Raw genomic sequence first — 18,703 nt, 5'->3', positions numbered from 1 at the left:
AGTTATAATCACTCAGAAGGAACATCCAGCTGACTTACAGTTAGCACAGATAAGAGCTGAAATTTTAAGCCTTAGAGAGCATCTTACATCTTTTACCCACATGATATATGAGAAGCTGGACGGTATATCTGCGGTAATTGGGGAAATAAGGAAGCCATCACAAAAATCTGACCCTAACTCCTTGGCAAAGCCAGTTTTAATACCGGAGACATTCATGTCACAGAGGTGTAGGGGCCAAAGGGTTGAAATGGTTACACAGACCACTCAGGGGGGCAACAGTGTACTTCCTGTAGCGTGTGCTCATAATAAATGCGATATACCCTTGGACATAGGGGCTAACTGGAAGATGCACAGAGAAGGACACCTAGATAAAAGCTCCAAACGCTTCTCGGGAAATATTCCCCAAAGTCAGATTGGACATGGCGGCTACGATATTTACATGACAAATGTTCCTAAGCTAAGCAATGGCCAATTAGAGCAAGGGGAATCTCTAAAAAATAAAGTCATACATTGGATAAGAGGGACAAAGAAGTGTAGGTCCATTATAAGGGACGACATAGTTATCGCACAGAGACTCACAAGAATAGGTTTAACCTCAGATCTTATAGGGATAAAATTGACCAGTCAGAATCTAGCTAAGGGCCTTTTGGCACTCGAGAAAAAAGTGAGACCGGGTGCCTCATCCCAAGTGACACTTGTCCATAAATTTCCCCAATCATTGATAAACCTGTTTCCACAAGAGAGAAATAATACTACAATGACCCAGCATCTTTGTGCCCAGAGAAGGGATCAAAAGCATAGCCCAACTTCGGCCACAGACTGACGCAAAGCCCCCGTGACTGAAGTTGGGAGTGATGGCATACCCAGCCTCGACTCTCATATGCCAAAAAACGACTTATTTGATACCCTGGGAGCGGAACCAAAAACACATTGGAGTGGCTCGCTAGAGGAGAAGCCCCAACGAGTAATAGCTTGCTTAAATGAGACTAGGGAGAAACTGCCAGAAAATGGGGATGGCCATGACTTACCGATTAAGATCTTATCTTGGAATGTGGCAGGGCTGACCCAGAAGACAGCTAACCCTGATTGGTGCAGATTTATAGATCAACACCATATTATTTTATTACAGGAGACATGGGCCCCATCTGTAGTAAATAGAGAAGGTTATTGGACCTTCCAGAAGACTGCACTCCCATCATCATCGGGCAGGGCTTCAGGCGGCCTGATAATTTGGCTAAAACACGACCTGTTCCCAAAGGTAAAAGAGATAGTAACCCCTACGAGGGATTCATTAGCCGTTGCGGTCGAAATTAGTACTGCTAGAGGTCTTGTTAGCATAATAATTGTAAACATATACATTAGACCTGGCACCCAAAGGACCCAGACTGTTCAGATGAGCACATTAGCAGATTTTTTTAACTGCCTTCCTGACGGGCGGGGCTTAATTGTTGCGGGCGATTTTAATATGCAGTTGAACTGCAGAGATGGCAATCAGCAAGAAGGATCTCAGCTTGCAGACTTTTGGGATAGATCAGGGCCGGTGCAACCCACATCCAAGAAAGAAGGAGGCGCTTTAGAACTACTCGAAGACTTAATAAAAATAAAGGGATTAAGAATAGTAAATGGGAATACCAGATCAGATAACCCGGCGTCACCTACATACAGGAGAGGCTTATATTCTAGCCACCTGGATTACGTTTTAGTGGATGACGCCCTCTGGAAATCCCTAATTGACATGATAGTTCTCCCTCGTATTGACAGTGATCACCTAGCTTTGAGTACCTCCTTCTCTACTATCTTATTCAGCTCTAAGACACTGACAACATGGACTCTAAATAGTGCCCTCACTAGGACCAATGATTGGAAAAATGTGAAATGGGAATGGGTTGAAGTTGATGCAAATTTCCAACTATTAATTTATAGAATAGTTGCAACAACACTTGCCCCATTGAAACATACAAATACCAAATTGGTAGATTTGGTCCATCTCCATAGTACCCTGATCACCCGATTAAAACCACATTTCCAGACGGTAAGGAGACGGACAGAGACTGGGATTAGAACATCAAGGTGGTTTACCAACCCCTGCCATCAGGCTAAACTACAGCTATTGGGAGCACTCAAGGAAGGGAACTGTCGAGAGATAAGGAAAAACAGGATTGTATATAAAGATGTACTTAAAAACGCAAAAAAAGAGTGGGCGACTAGGCATTGGAATAGGATGGTTGAGGCACTCCAGGAGAAGGATTTCAATTTATTCTGGAAACTAGTGGCAGATAAAAATAGCTCTCAAGGAATGGAAAACTACCCTGTAATCCAGCCAGAAACTTGGGTGACGCATTTTTCAAATGTATACAGAAAACCACATATCAGAAGTACTATTACACCTCTCCTAAAACCTAATGACCTTTTTGTCAATACTTCAACGTGGGGGAGTACAACACCACCCAAATTTGACCTGGACCTTTTTTCCTTAAAAAAAACAACAGAGGCTCTCCAATCAATACGTAAAGGGAAGGCCCCTGGTCTTGACGGTATTTCAGGGGATTTATATCTCTCCCGACCAACAACATGGTAATTGTATCTAAATGCGCTCAGTAATGAGATACTGAGGGGGGGAGGACTTCCTACTACGTGGCAAGGAGCAATTATAGTCCCTATTTATAAGAAAGGGCCAAGGGAACAACCTATCAACTATAGGCCTATCAGTCTTATTGACGTTAGCCAAAAGATATTCACTAAGCAAGTACTGAATAGATTACAGACATGGATAGAGGATTCCCAAATTCTCTCCGATTCTCAGGCAGGCTTCAGAAGAGGGTTGAGTACAATAGACCAGGCATTTAAGTTTAACCTTCTTTCCTGTAAATACCTGTCACCTAATAAAAGTCATTTGTATGTAGCTTTTATCGACCTAAAAGCTGCCTTTGACATGGTACCTTGGGATACATTATGGAAAGTTATGGAGAGTTATCAACCCAACAGTGAACTACTAAGACTGATTAGATACCTACATGAAGGAACTTATGCTCACGTGCGCTGGTCGGAAAGCGGCGATCTAACGGAAGCTATACCTGTCGATAGAGGGGTTAGGCAGGGGTGTATTTTGGCACCAACACTGTTTAACCTTTACATCAACGGTGCTGCGGACCAATTGCTACATTGTAATCATGATGCCCCAAGTTTAGCTGGAACCCCCGTCCCCATTTTAATGTTCGCCGATGACACTTTATTAATTTCAAGAACACCCATGGGCTTACAAAATGAATTGGACACCTTTTATAATTTTTGCTCTAAAAGAGGACTTGAAATTAACTCAACAAAATCAAAGTTCATGGTTTTTAACCTGCATAAATTATTTAGGGGAAAAATGATGATAGCAGGCCAACCAGTGGAGAGAGTCAGCCAATTTGATTATTTGGGGATTAGGTTAAGTGACTACCAACGTTGGTCAGCACAGATCAGGAAGAGTCTGACAGCACTTAGGCAAAGGTCAACAGTGATAGCGAGGAAAATAGCCAATACTTGTGAAGGGGAGATAACACCTGCCATCACCGTTTACAAAGCAGTGGCAGTAGCAGCCTCAATTTATGGTGCTGAGATTTGGGGACATACTAACTCTAGGTGTCTGACCACGGTAGAAAACCGCTTTATACAAAACTTCCTGAAGTTGCCGATGAGCACCCCTCTCACCCGCTCAGATTTGACTTAGCCCTAAATGAAATACATAATGAAATTGCACTAAGACCACTGATGTATTGGATTCGTCTTTGGACCTCAGAGTATCGGTCCAACCTCCATATAGCATTAGATGAATTTCTCGTAAGTGACAGCGTACTAAAGATCCCTTGGTTCAGACACATTAGAGATACGTGTAAATTCCTAAAGATGGAGGAGGTATGGAGTGCTCCTCATAATTTGACCAAGGAAACAAAGGAGCGTGTAAAAAGGTGCTATTGGGAGAACATTATGGCCCAAATTTGGTTAAAAAATCATGGCAGTCTGACTCTACAGTTCTTAGACCATAAATGCAGCCCCAAATTTGAGGCCTATATGGATAATGTAAACCCTCCCTATACTAAAACACTATTCATCAAGTTTAGATTAGGGACCCTCCCGCTTAAGTCATTTACAGCGCAATGGAGATCAGAGGACTGCAATTTAATATACTGCCACCATTGTCAAAAGACAAAAGAGTCACTCGCGCACTTCATGTTTTTCTGCCCTAGATATCTGGTACCTAGGAAAAAGTGGATTGCTCCATTATGTAAGGCAGTTGGGATAAGGGAATGGAATACAGCATTACGATTTCTAACAACTGGCACAAATGATAAAATAGTTTTTTCTGTTGCGGGATACTTGCGAAGTGCATGGGCCATAAGAACAAGAGAATTATTATAAACATGTATTTTTAACACATTGGTTTTAGATCATACTTATTTTACATAATAGATCTTAACTGGCTGAAGCCAAAGACACAATGGTCTGGATCTTCAGATTTAAAGAATAATGATGATTTGCTTGTTTTTTTATTTTTATTTTTTTTAATTTTGTGACCCCATTATTTTTCTAGGGCCCTTAAAGTAAACTATGGAATTTTCTCCCTTTATACCAGACAACTGAGATAAATGATAAAACTGGCTCCTCAGCGGTGAGGTACTTGTAGAACATAGGGAAGATATGAACTAGAGAATTGTTATAATCACATGTTTTAAATAATTCGGTTTTAGATTATATTTATTTAGTTTGATAAGTTTTAATTGATTGGAGTTAAATTATAATGACCTAATATTTTTATATCTTTTGGGATACCGTAATTTTTTTTTAAAATAATGCCATTCTTATATCCTTATAATTGTTAACTGACATGTTCCCTAATCATGTTATGTTTTGTATTGTCTACTTTTATGGCTTCTAGCCGAAATAAAGTTATTATGATGATGATGATGGAGTTAATATGAGGAACAGAATTATAGGAGCAGTGCTGTAGTAAAAAACAAAAGTCTCTCCAGCCTGCTCTCTTACCCCCCGCGTGCAGCACTGCTGTCACAATGGATGGGAACCACGATGTCTCACTGTTGCTGGCCTGGAAGGAGGCTTGGATGTCCGTGTAGAAGACGGCAATACATGATGGGAAGCCAAAGGTCATTCCCTGGGACAGCACGACTGCCAGCAGCACCACCCAGGCCCAGCCCTGGTCCGGGACCTCTTGGGCCCGACCAGTGGCCATGCCGCCAAGATCCACCAACAGCTGATTCTGTAGGGGAAAGCGAGATAGTGTAAGGGGAATCAACAAAGTGAGAGAACTAAGTGAAAGATGCACTGTCAAAGCCAGTAGGTTTGACCTTTGAGACCCATTGGATTTGTCAATGTTTTTTAATCATTCAGTACGCCATCCCCCATTGTGTGAAGCATGGCTAATCGAGATAAAATAAATCTAATGACTTGGAAGAGAGGTGGGGGGACAACACACAGGGCATAGGTGGGGAGCTTCAACAGAGAGGGCGTGGGTAGGGCAGCATAGAGAACATGGTTGGGGAAGCAATGTGGGAGTGGGCAAGAGAAGCATAAGGAGTGTATGAGTGGTAGGAAGCAATATGGAGGGCAGGGGGACTGAAGCAACATAGAGGGCAGGAGTGGGGAGAAGAAGCAATGGGCAACAGGAAAGAAGGCTATGGGTGGGCTGAAGCAACACAGTGGGTGGAGGAAGGACAGAAATAACATACAGGGTGGGGTGAAGAGGAGAAGCAATGGGTGGCGAAATAACATGAAGTGGGTGGAGGAGAAGCAAACACGCCTGAAAGCAACAGTGCATGACAAAAGAGCGAATGTACCATAGAGGTGATGGGTAGAAGCACATGGGTGACCGACAATAACACAAAGTGCAGTGGGGGAGAAGTATATGAGGGAGAAATCTGAAAAACATATTAACTTCCATGAAGTGCATAGCCCAAAAACAGAAGTAGTGCTGGAAAAGCAAGCAGTAGAAGCATGGCAACCAACCAATCAAAAGGTATGGTAAATAGGCTGTGCTCCATGGGAGGGACAAACACATGATTGACAACCTGGGACCCAAATGTGAAGCAGGCAAATAAGAGTGACAGGAAAGCAAAACAATGGTAAGCAGTAGGCAGGCTCCAAGCCCCAGTATACTATGGGTAACCCCACAATGTCTCACAACGTAAAGCACATGCGCTGTCTAATAGACTTGACCTAAAAAATTACAAGGGCAACAGAAATGAAGTGTGAGTTGAACACAGAGCAGGGCATGGGAAATAAGAACAGTGTGAGAGGAGAAAGTAAAGGAAAACTAGAACAGAAGGTAGCAGTGCTTAACTTGTAAAAACAAAATACAGACATAATAATAAGTTCAGAGATTTTCTTCCAGGCCGGATGTCGGTGCAGCTGAATGCCAGAATAGCCAAATACCAAGGCTATTTAGTATTGATTGCACATGATTTCTTTAACTTCCATCCTATACTTCGTGTCTCTTTAACGAAGTATACCAAGTTCTTTTTCACACCAGATGTCTCTCTATGTCAACATATTTATATCTTTCAGTTCCTCCTTCCTTCTCACTTTTCTGTCTTTTTCTCCCTTGCTATTAGTCAAAGTCTGATAAAAATGATGTTGGTACCCACTAAGCAACCACCGCACAAATTCATTACGGGGAGACAGTATGAGAATAGGAGAGGACAGGCAAAGAGAAGGAGGGGATAATGTAATTGGAAGTGTGGACAAAGTGAGGGAGAGAAGACATAGGCGAAGATAGGGTGTGCCAAGGGGAAGGGACAGCAGGGTGGTGGGAAGAGGGAGGCATAGAGAAGGGAAGAGATGAGATGAAGAGGGAATTGAGGGAGAGGTGACTGCCAGGAGGTTAAGGCAGTCCAGGATGAGAGAAAGAGTTAATAGGTGGGTAAGAAAGGACAGGATCTGGGTAGGACAAAGGACAGAGGGGTAGAGAGGTTGATGTATGTGGAAGAGAGGACAGGAGGAGAACAAAGGAAAGGTTGAGAAAAACATAGAAATGCAGGTGGGAAAAGGAGAGGGAGAATGTAGGAGAGGATACTGGTATCAGAAGATCCTATCATGGTGAAAGTTGAGAATAAATACAAGTAGGTGGAGATGTGGACAGGGCGAGGGTGGTCTAGAGTTGAAAGAGGAGTAAGTTCTTGAAACTAGAAACTATTCCTTATGCTAACCGATAATGAATTACATGGTGTCAATATTCATATCTAAGTTGGGAAAGAAAAGTTTTAGACAGAGGAAATGATCATTCTAGGACACATGCTTTCAACTCAGAGTATGTCACACATGTGGTGGAGTCAACCACGTTTAGAATAATTGAGGAAGTCACATGTCTCCTCCCCACTCCAATTATTTTATTTGCTTTGATTTTAGCATATCCACAATACCAATCTAATTAAATACATTGCTATCAACAATCCCACTACATGTGACAATTTCCTAAAAAAAAATCCATAACATACAAAGGGGAAACTGACAATGATTCATGCAACCCAATGCAGTGCAAAATTCAACTGTGCTTGAGCTGCATTACATTGACAAAAAATTGGTCTCATTGTATTCACATCAGGTTGTGTGTCCCTCGGCTGCCGAAAAAACAAACATAAAAAATGTTGTGCTTCTGTGATGCTGTACCTTAAGTAGCATTGTCCCTTAGTGTAAAAGCTATCAATAAGTATCTTGTGTGACTTTTGTACTCTAAGTATACCCTGATGTACAACTACCTTTGCGCAGACGATTGACCATGGGTAAACTGTGGGTTTTTGCGATTATCACTAGTATTATACATTCAGAAATCTGTAACTTTTGCCACTTTTTTGCACTTTTTAATTTAGTGCTCATATTCCATGCAATGCTAAGTCATGCAACCTTGTGTGGCTTTACTAGCCATGGGTTTATCTAACTCTTATGGGAGTTTAAGCAGTTCCAACCCAATAATGCCCCCTTTACATTCTATACCATGGAATTTTATTCTAGGCGATGCAAAGCCATTTATAGCACTGCTCGTGGATACCTTCAGCGGAAAACGACCTTTTGCGTGAGAAACTTGATCAATGCCAATGTTTGAGTCGCTATGTGCCATGCAAGCTCCCTAGGAAACAAAGGTACATCTGGGCTTCAGTATCTCACAATATGAAAAATAAGTTAAGAGGGTCTTAAATATCCAAATATTTCAGAACAATCTGCACAGGCCTGGAGAATATAAATGCATTGGAGAGCATCCCCCAGAGTACTAGGATTGGAGTTTCAGCATATGCTGGTTGACTACTTTTTTCTACCACCAGATAAATAAGAGCAGGACAAAACAATATGATTGCTATCCTGGAATCTATTTTAGCCTATGCAACAAGAAGACTCTCGAACCCAACATCCCTGATTTATTTCAATGGGGAGAACCCTAGTTCCCAAAATTCAGAAAAGAACACTGTTCCATAGCATCCACTTAATGTAAAAGGTATCCATGCACGCAACCCTTCTCCACACCACCAAAGACTACAGGATATAAATAATTTGTATGACTGTAAACTCACTAATCCATTACTAATTTATTGTGTATTACCCAACCTGCACTACAAGTTCTCACATTTTTATTAGAAAGTTAGATCTTACATTGAGATCTACAATATTCAAAATGACATCTATTAATACAGCTTTAAAAAGGAGCTAAAAATGTAAAACAAAAATACAATACATCAATTCATTAACTGGACAATTTATCATCTTCCTTAGCGGCTATTGCTGATATAATACCATATTTTTAAAAAGTGGTTTTTAAAATCTCTGTTGATAATTATTTAAGGCAGGACAAGCAAATATAGCGTGTTCAATCGTCTGTACATCATTTTTAAACAAGGTGCATATTGTCTCTTCCCAAATTACGTTCTGCCATGCATCCATCACTGATTGTATTGGTAAACATTTCAGTCTATATAGCATTATGCATCTTCGCACTCTATGATCCTAGTTCCACTTCAAATACACATAAGGAACAGATGCCTGACAAGATTGAATAATATAACGGAAACAAGACTTTCCTCTACACATCTCTATATCATTTTCAATGGGCCAATTTATCATAGTATATTTTAAATAGTGTTTAAGATAAACAATTTATAATCTGAATATCCAGTCTAGTCAAAGTAAAGTGCTGAAGTGCAGTTAAAATATGAATTAAGTCTCAATAGTTGTGGAATGACATTCCGAAGCCATAAGACTCCTTAAGGACTTTTCTTTAGGATGTAATAGGCAATGGTACCAACGTAATATAGCAGCCAATCATCTTATGAAAGTGCTTACCAATCCTAATTCCAACCTTAGAGCTTCTATTGATATCATGGAATTTAAAGTGCAAATAGTGTGAAGAATCTTCCCCTCCAGCTTATGCATAATGTGCCACTGACTAATTCTTATTGTCTCTATAGCATATAAGAGTGTCAGTGGAATCATTATTTTGTATACTGTTGAAACATGATTAAAGTACCTTTGACCTGTTGCTCCATAAAGTTTCTTTAGTGCATTTCCATGGGCCAATGCCCTATTTGATGTATGTGTGATATGTTCGCTACCAGCCAAATTTGCTCAAATAAATCTGCCAAGATAAGGATAAATTCTACTGCTTCTATGACATACTTATTAGGAAACCACTCATACTTTGAATTTATCTGAAACTCCTTTTGGAGGAAACCCCATAATCTTAGTTTTATTTTTACTTACCTTTAGGAAAAGAGTATATGAGCAGGATGATGAGGTATGAAGATGTCTGGAGACCTTTCGGAGTCAGGTCTAAAATGGCAATATCATCCACATAAACGAATGTACCTGAAGGGTAAGAGCCTAATTCTGCTGTACCACTGGCTGCCTTACTCAACACATTGGGCAGATCTGCCATATATAATGAGAAACGAAAGGGGGCAAACAGGCATCCCTGCTTCAAGCCATTTCAGGTGGTGTTAGAAATGGGGTCTTTGGGTAGCATTCAGTTTGCACTATGTCCAAGCAGGGACCCTCACTCTAGTCAGGGTAAAGGAGCTACACACTGGGATAGCCCCTGCTCACCCCCTTGGGAGCTTGGCACAAGCAGTCAGGCTTATCCCAAAGGCAATGTGTAAAGTATTTGTACCAACATACACAGTCATACAGTGAAAACACTGCAAAATGGACACCACACCAGTTTAGAAAAAAAGCCAATATTTATCTAAATCAAACAAGACCAGAACAGTTTAGAAACAAAGCCAAAAAAACTTGTGATGTGTCCACGTTCTGTTTTTGGGAAGTTCCTGTCGCGGGCGCTAGGCCTACCCACACAAGTGAGGTATAATTTTTATCGGGAGACTTGGGGGAACGCTGGGTAAAAGGAAATTTGTGGCTCCTCTCAGATTCCAGAACTTTCTGTCACCGAAATGTGAGGAAAATGTGTTTGTTAGCCAAATTTTGATGTTTGCAAAGGATTCTGGGTAACAGAACCTGGTCAGAGCCCCACAAGTCACCCCATCTTGGATTCCCCTAGGTCTCTAGTTTTCAAAAATGCACAGGTTTGGTAGGTTTCCCTAGGTGCCGGCTGAGCTAGAGGGCAAAATCTACAGGTAGGCCCTTTGCAAAAAACACCTCTGTTTTCTGTGAAAAAATGGGATGTGTCCACGTTGTGTTTTGGGGCATTTCCTGTCGCGGGCACTAGGCCTACCCACACAAGTGAGGTAGCATTTTTATCGGGAGACTTGGGGGAACGCTGCGTGGAAGGAAATTTGTGGCTCCTCTCAGATTCCAGAACTTTCTGTCACCGAAATGTGAGGAAAATTTGTTTTTTTAGCCAAATTGTGAGGTTTGCAAAGGATTCTGGGTAACAGAACCTAGTCAGAGCCCCACAAGTCACCCCATCTTGGAGTCCTCTAGGTCTCTAGTTTTCAAAAATGCACAGGTTTGGTAGGTTTCTCTAGGTGCCAGCTGAGCTAGAGGCCAAAATCTACAGGTAGGACCTTTGCAAAAAACACCTCTGTTTTCTGTGAAAAAATGGGATGTGTCGACGTTGTGTTTTGGGGCATTTCCTGTCGCGGGCGCTAGGCCTACCCACACAAGTGAGGTATCATTTTTATTGGGAGACTTGGGGGAACATAGAATAGCAAAACACAAGTGTTAATACCCCTTGTCTTTCTCTACATTTTTTCCCTCCAAATATAAGAGAGTGTGTAAAAAAGACGTCTATTTGAGAAATGCCCTGGTATTCACATGCTAGTATGGGCACCCCGGAATTCAAAGATGTGCAAATAACCACTGCTCCTCAACACCTTATCTTGTGCCCATTTTGGAAATACAAAGATTTTCTTGATAGCTATTTTTTACTCTTTATATTTCAGCAAATGAATTGCTGTATACCCCGTATAGAATGAAACCCACTGCAGGATGCAGCTCATTTATTGGCTCTGGGTACCTAGAGTTCTTGATGAACCTACAAGTCCTATATATCCCCGCAACCAGAGGAGTCCAGCAGACGTAACAGTATATTGCTTTAAAAAATCTGACATTGCAGGAAAAAGTTACAGAGTAAAATGTAGAGGAAAATTGCAGTTTTTTTACCTCAATTTCAATATTCTGTTTTTTCAGTTTTTATTTTTATGTATGTAGGAAACCCTTGTAGGATCTACACAAATTACCCATTGCTGAATTCAGAATTTTGTCTTCTTTTCAGAAATGTTTCAGTTTCTGGGATCCAGCATTGGTTTCACGCCCATTTCTGTCACTGACTGGAAGGAGGCTGAAAGCACAAAAAATCGTAAAAATGGGGTATGTCCCAGTAAAATGCCTAAATTGGGTTGAAAAATTGGGTTTTATGATTCAAGTCTGCCTGTTCCTGAATGCTGGGAAGCTGGTGATTTTAGCACCGCAAACCCTTTGTTGATGTCATTTTCAGAGAAAAAACCAAAAGCCTTCTTCTGCAGCCCCTTTTTTCCCATTTTTTGGGAAAAAACTTCATTTTCACTGTATTTTGACTAATTTCCTGGCCTCCTTCTGGGGAACCCACAAAGTCTGGGTACCTCTAGAATCCCTAGGATGTTGGAAAAAAAGGACGAAAATTTGGCGTGGGTAGCTTATGTGAACAAAAAGTTATGAGGGTCTAAGCGCGAACTGCCCCAAATAGCCACAAAAAGGCTCGGCACAGGAGGGGGAAAAGGCCCGGAAGCGAAGGGGTTAATGACTTGGGGACCGACCCTGTTAAATGGAGAATTGCACTTTTGACAATAACTTTGACTGCGAGCAAACTTTTTTCTTTAGTTTGTCACCTTCGCACTCACAGCGGCGCTTTGAAACGGCTTGCTTATGTCAACTGTTTTACGTTTTATTTTCAGTTTGTATGGCAAAAAAAGTCCTATTAGGAATTTATAACGCTAATAGCTCTAACTCAAACAAACCCGAGTCTCATTGGAAATGCTTTTTAATGGTCTGGGTTGACAGAGCAGCTGTCACTAGACAATATGTGAGCATTACTAGAGAGGGACTTTGGCTTCACCCACATGTTGGGAGTCAGGAGTACATCTTTTGATTGAGCAGAAGTATTGTGATTCCACAAAAAAAGTGCTTGCTCTCCACACAGCTGTGATCATTTTGTTAATTCATCCAGCAGCCTAAGCTGGACTTTCAGGGGCACACACATGACACTGTAATGCTGTTAAAGCGTCTTAGATAACGAGATAATTTATGTTGTTTATCTTTTGCAGCAGCACAGATAGGAAAAGGGCAGTCATTAACGTACAATGCTCTGTAGGTCTGGTTCGACAGTGCAGCTTTCACCTGACCTTTTCACTTACACCAATATTATTTTAGAGTTATTTGCCTCTACACAATACATATTCATTCCCATGCTATTTACTAGTAATGTTTCACATTACCATACAAAATTAGTTTTCAAGCCAGAACTATTGGCATTTCCGATTCTTATTTGGGGGCCCAGATCTGAACGATTAAAGTATGCTGAGTACCTCAGAGCTTCTTAATGCACTGATCTTAAGTTTTTTGTTGAGCCTCACGACTTGTTAAATTTCTTGTTTTGCTACACACATCGAAACCGTAGAAACACATATGGTATTATGTAAAACGCATTTTAGCTTGTAAACGAATGCAATGTATGGTTGAAAAATTACAATAAAAATAAAAAACAGGTTGAGAGAGAGAAGAGCAAGGTAAAGAGACTCTGGATGGATAGAGAGAGGAAGGTGACTAGTTTTCACATTTTTGCCAGGCCTGCTTCTATCAGCTTGAAATTACACATCTGCTTTATTTGGAATGAGGCAGGCTGATGACATGTTTACACAGCGGTTGGATTCGGAGCTGGATAAGATAAACAAAATAACATGCAGATCCTCTAAACTTGGCAGCCATACACAGCCAAGGGGTGTCGTAATTGTGTTTTCGGCATGGTACTGTGTAATCATTTGTAAGGGAACATGCGGATATCAGCGTCTCAGCTAGAAACAGGATACCAACATGTTAAGAGTAGTTATATTTATTATCACCTTCATCGGCATTAGTAATACGATATTTTTTAGCACAACATACATACCAAGGAGTCTCTGGGCACTAACAGAAAGACCTACCGATGCCGGGGAACATGAGCATCAAGCATAGATGTACGAAAACTAGTTACTAAAAATTCAAGTTTTCGCGCCTTCCTGAAATTCAGCAAAGTGGTTGCGGAGTGCAGTTTCAGGGTAAGCTGTGCTTGGCTTGTGTTGCCCTGGGCTCGAGAGGCTTGGACGCCCCATTTGCAAAGCGCTTCGTCCGTTCTGTAATCTCTCTTTGGGCTTCAAATCACGCCCATGCCACGCCAGTCACTTACTGTACATTGGTTCATGGGCTTGCCTTTTAAAATCCGCTTGCTTTCATTTGTGAAAGGCATGCATACGTCATGCCTTTTCCGGTATTTAACCCACCTACACAGCACCGGTAAAGTACCAAAAACATAGGAGGCTCGATGTTTTCAGCCTGGGGTCCGGACTACTTTATCTTTTTCTTTTCCACGCAGCGCGATTGCGCTGCGTTTTGTTTGCTTTACAACGCTAATAGCTCTAATTCAAACAAATGCGAGACCCGTTGCATTGAAAATGCTTGTGTTTATTATCGTTGATGTGGGAAATCTTACAAACCACCTCGAAGCTGGATCTCAAACTTCAGGACGGACCAAATTCAGGACAAAACTGGAACCAGTATTATAAAATATCTTGTTCATCATGCATGCTGTTTTAAAGAACCATCTGTGAGAGGCAATGACTTTAGTATTTATGATTGGTCGCGTGACTACTTCAAATATTTTACTCTTGGTAAAAGGTAAAGGGATGCCCTCTGACATCCCAGCTACAACTGCCCTTTAATGATGAAACGTGTCTAGAAGGGATCTTAGATCCCACTGTTTCCTTCATTTAAGAAAGATTAACCGCACTCCAAAGTTATTGTATGCTTTTCGTGCTTTAATGCTGAACTCCATTAATCCGTAAAGCAACACATTACAAGGCCACCCAACGCGTTTCGGTCATCCTGACCTTGTTCACAGGCATTTCCTGTTGAGCCCTTTTCCATCTATGCAAGAGACACCCGGGGAGCTCTGATCAAGGGCCGTCAACCACAGCTGTGGCAACATCAATATGTATCTCAGAGAGTAAAATATCAAATGCTTCTCTGTTAAAGCAACATTGCATTTTTACAGTTATAAGTCATAGAAACCCCTCAAAATGAAATAATAAATCCTCTGGCGAGGAAGCGCTACCCACAGCATAGCTTGAGACACATACCTGCAAGAAGAGAATGTCAAATCTACTATTAGAAGAAGCTGAACAGGAGGTGCAGCCAAGCATCATGGCGGAAGTCTCATGAGTCTTGGGAGCTCTCTCCCAAGCACAGCCCCATCTGACAGGTGGGACTGTTGCAGGGGACTGCCCATGCTGAAGGTGACGTTCGTGAAGTCTCAGTGGGGATGTACCACAGGGAAATGCAGATTGTGTTGCTGAGCCCGGACCATGCCTTCTACCCAGAGGGTAGCAGGAGGCCTCTCGTGGAGATAGCTTGGTAGAAGACCATGCTGGCTGACCAGATGTGGGGTATTGACAGGTCTGGTTGGAATCTTACCAGGGATTTTGGATTTCATGGGGTCTTTAATGTTAAAGAGTCCAGCCACCAATGGTTAAGACAGGGTTCTTGGCTTCAGTGGCGCCGTGGGCACCCTGTGGGCTCTTAGTGGAGGGATATTTGGACAACCCTCCTGGAGTCACAGTCAGACAAACGCCTTGGACTAGGGCAGCTGGTTTTAACGTTGCACTTTTCTTGTCCTTCAGTGCTGGGGGACTGGAGGGAGTTGATGAAGAGCCCTGAAGCGGACGCCCTTGCTGACCTGCCTTGAGATTGTGATATACATTGGGGAGAAGTGGCAGGCAGATGGTGGACAGTGGTGAGTAGCAGAGGGCTCCCCTCTGTCTGTCTCTCCTTATAGGCAGTCAAGAGGGCAACATTTACTACTATGTGCTTATGCTACAACAGAGGAGTTCTTATGTGGACCCAGCGTGGTATCCAATGTGTGACAGAGATGGCCAGGGTGGGCCCAGATGGGAGGTGTGTGGCGATCAATGGCAGGTTACACCGGGCACAGTTGGCCATTGTGAGTGTTTATGCACCCAATACCTCGCAAACTGAGGTTTGGGACAGTCTGCAGGAATATACCCTATTGGCAATGCACACACTGGCCTAATGGGGATGAGACTTCAACGGCTTGCACCCTACTCTCATACCCAAGACCTCCTCCAACCCTCATACTCAAAACCTGCACATGGGAATCGTAAATGAAGTGAAAAGATTAGGACGCAGATAATGAAGGTGGAGACAGAGAAAGGGGAGAGGGTAAGGGAAAATGCAGGAATAGGAAAGGACGGAAGAGTACAGATAGAGAACAGGAAACAAAAGAAAGGAGTTTATGGAATAAAGTGAGAGGAGATCTGAGAAAGGGATACTGAAGAGAGGAGAGCACGAGGAAGAGAGACGTGAGAGGAAAAGAAAAGGGGACAAGAAAAGAAGAAGGTGAAGAGGAGGGAGAGGTAAAAGAAGAGAGGAAGAAGAGATAGATGAAAGGAGAGGAAGTGACCAAAGGAAAGAGAAACCAAGAAAGAAAGCGAGGAAGGTAAACGGAACAGGAAGAGAAGTCAGGAAGAGAAAAATAAGGAAAGCAAAGAGGAGGAATAGAAGAGAGGAAGATGATGTGTGAGGAGACAGGAACAGGAGAGTAAAGGCAGAAGAAGAGGCGGGAGGAAGGAAGAGGAGTGTGAAAGGAAAAGGAGGGAGAGAGGAAGAGGTTTTGTAGAAAAAAAGAGTATATGAGAGCAAGAGGCGAAAGGAAGAGAACTAGGGGAAGAAAAGAGAGAATGAAGCTGTACAGGAGAGATAAGCGGAGAGAAAGAAGGCAGAGTAGGAGGAAGGAGAGAGGAGTAGAGGAGCAAGAAGGAAAAGATAAGAGGAGAGGGGGTTGTTTGAAGAAGAGAGGAGAGTTGTTTGGAGAGGAGAGAAGTGTTGTGAGTAGAGGAGAAGAAAAGAGAGAAGACTAGAGGAGTGTTGTGATGAGAGGAGAGCAGAGGAGAGTTAATAATAGGGGAAGCGCGTTGCTGCTGCTGGGACACCGGGACCTTGATTGAAGGGCAGGAGCCCTTTAAATTACCTTCGCGCTCCCGCCGTCGTGGGAAGCGCGTTGCTGCTGCTGGGACACCGGGACCTTGATTGAAGGGCAGGAGCCCTTTAAATTACCTTCGCGCTCCCGCCGCGCGGGCAAAGCCCGGGCGAAGGGCGGGCCCATCCTTGCCCGTCATTGCCAGGAAGAGCCAGGGCAGGGCCACCCCCCTGACATTTTGAACCAGGCAGCTTCAAGTGTAAGGCTCCCTGAAGGTACTGTGTCGGGGTTTAACAAAGCAAAAATAACTTCACCCTTATTGCGCTACTTTTCAACCAGGACTTACCGGCTTCTGGAACATATTAGTCACGGCACTTATAATTTCCCCTTCTTTCTTCTGTTATAACGTGCCTGAGAATAATATTTCACCAAGATGGGGAAAAGGAAAGCTACTAGCAATCCTATCGAGCAGGGAAGGGCAAAAAGAGCACCTCGACATGCGGCCGAAAATTGCACGCTTACCCAAATTGATGACCTTATAGAGGAAGTGGAGAGTTTGTTAGCCACCAAGCCCTCAAAATCTCGTAGGAAAGATGCTTTTGCCACCTCTAATGATATAAAATCTTTTTTCGCTCCTGCGAATAGAGACCCGCACACATCTATATCCCAGGGCATTAGCGCAGAACTTAATAAGTCAGAAATTTTTAAGAATCCAACAGAGAGCCCTAAATTAAATCTGCCTAGTCAGCAAGATGGTGCATCCCCCCTGTTAAATTGCAATAACCGCTTCTTACCCCTTGCTCTACTATCGCCACTTGAATTAGAGAGAACCACGCCAAGGGGAACGGAGGAGCTAGCATCAGTTATAATCACTCAGAAGGAACATCCAGCTGACTTACAGTTAGCACAGATAAGAGCTGAAATTTTAAGCCTTAGAGAGCATCTTACATCTTTTACCCACATGATATATGAGAAGCTGGACGGTATATCTGCGGTAATTGGGGAAATAAGGAAGCCATCACAAAAATCTGACCCTAACTCCTTGGCAAAGCCAGTTTTAATACCGGAGACATTCATGTCACAGAGGTGTAGGGGCCAAAGGGTTGAAATGGTTACACAGACCACTCAGGGGGGCAACAGTGTACTTCCTGTAGCGTGTGCTCATAATAAATGCGATATACCCTTGGACATAGGGGCTAACTGGAAGATGCACAGAGAAGGACACCTAGATAAAAGCTCCAAACGCTTCTCGGGAAATATTCCCCAAAGTCAGATTGGACATGGCGGCTACGATATTTACATGACAAATGTTCCTAAGCTAAGCAATGGCCAATTAGAGCAAGGGGAATCTCTCAAAAATAAAGTCATACATTGGATAAGAGGGACAAAGAAGTGTAGGTCCATTATAAGGGACGACATAGTTATCGCACAGAGACTCACAAGAATAGGTTTAACCTCAGATCTTATAGGGATAAAATTGACCAGTCAGAATCTAGCTAAGGGCCTTTTGGCACTCGAGAAAAAAGTGAGACCGGGTGCCTCATCCCAAGTGACACTTGTCCATAAATTTCCCCAATCATTGATAAACCTGTTTCCACAAGAGAGAAATAATACTACAATGACCCAGCATCTTTGTGCCCAGAGAAGGGATCAAAAGCATAGCCCAACTTCGGCCACAGACTGACGCAAAGCCCCCGTGACTGAAGTTGGGAGTGATGGCATACCCAGCCTCGACTCTCATATGCCAAAAAACGACTTATTTGATACCCTGGGAGCGGAACCAAAAACACATTGGAGTGGCTCGCTAGAGGAGAAGCCCCAACGAGTAATAGCTTGCTTAAATGAGACTAGGGAGAAACTGCCAGAAAATGGGGATGACCATGACTTACCGATTAAGATCTTATCTTGGAATGTGGCAGGGCTGACCCAGAAGACAGCTAACCCTGATTGGTGCAGTTTTATAGATCAACACCATATTATTTTATTACAGGAGACATGGGCCCCATCTGTAGTAAATAGAGAAGGTTATTGGACCTTCCAGAA

At 42.6% G+C, this 18,703-nt stretch overlaps 1 protein-coding gene across 1 annotated transcript in view; it reads right to left on the bottom strand.

Moving 5' to 3' along the window:
• Positions 1-18,703, bottom strand: part of LOC138245991 (monocarboxylate transporter 13-like) — a 66,204-nt gene that overhangs the window by 14,282 nt on the left and 33,219 nt on the right. The window contains exon 3 of the mRNA XM_069200118.1: positions 5,026-5,257. Within this exon, the coding sequence (XP_069056219.1) occupies positions 5,073-5,257 (185 nt within the window). The 3' untranslated portion in view covers positions 5,026-5,072. The remainder of the gene's footprint in view (positions 1-5,025; positions 5,258-18,703) is intronic.

Source organism: Pleurodeles waltl, chromosome 7, assembly GCF_031143425.1.
Source record: "Pleurodeles waltl isolate 20211129_DDA chromosome 7, aPleWal1.hap1.20221129, whole genome shotgun sequence".
Classification (NCBI taxonomy): Eukaryota; Metazoa; Chordata; class Amphibia; order Caudata; family Salamandridae; genus Pleurodeles; species Pleurodeles waltl.
The sequence above is the reverse complement of the archived record's forward strand: the minus strand, read 5'-3'. Positions and strand labels throughout refer to the sequence as shown.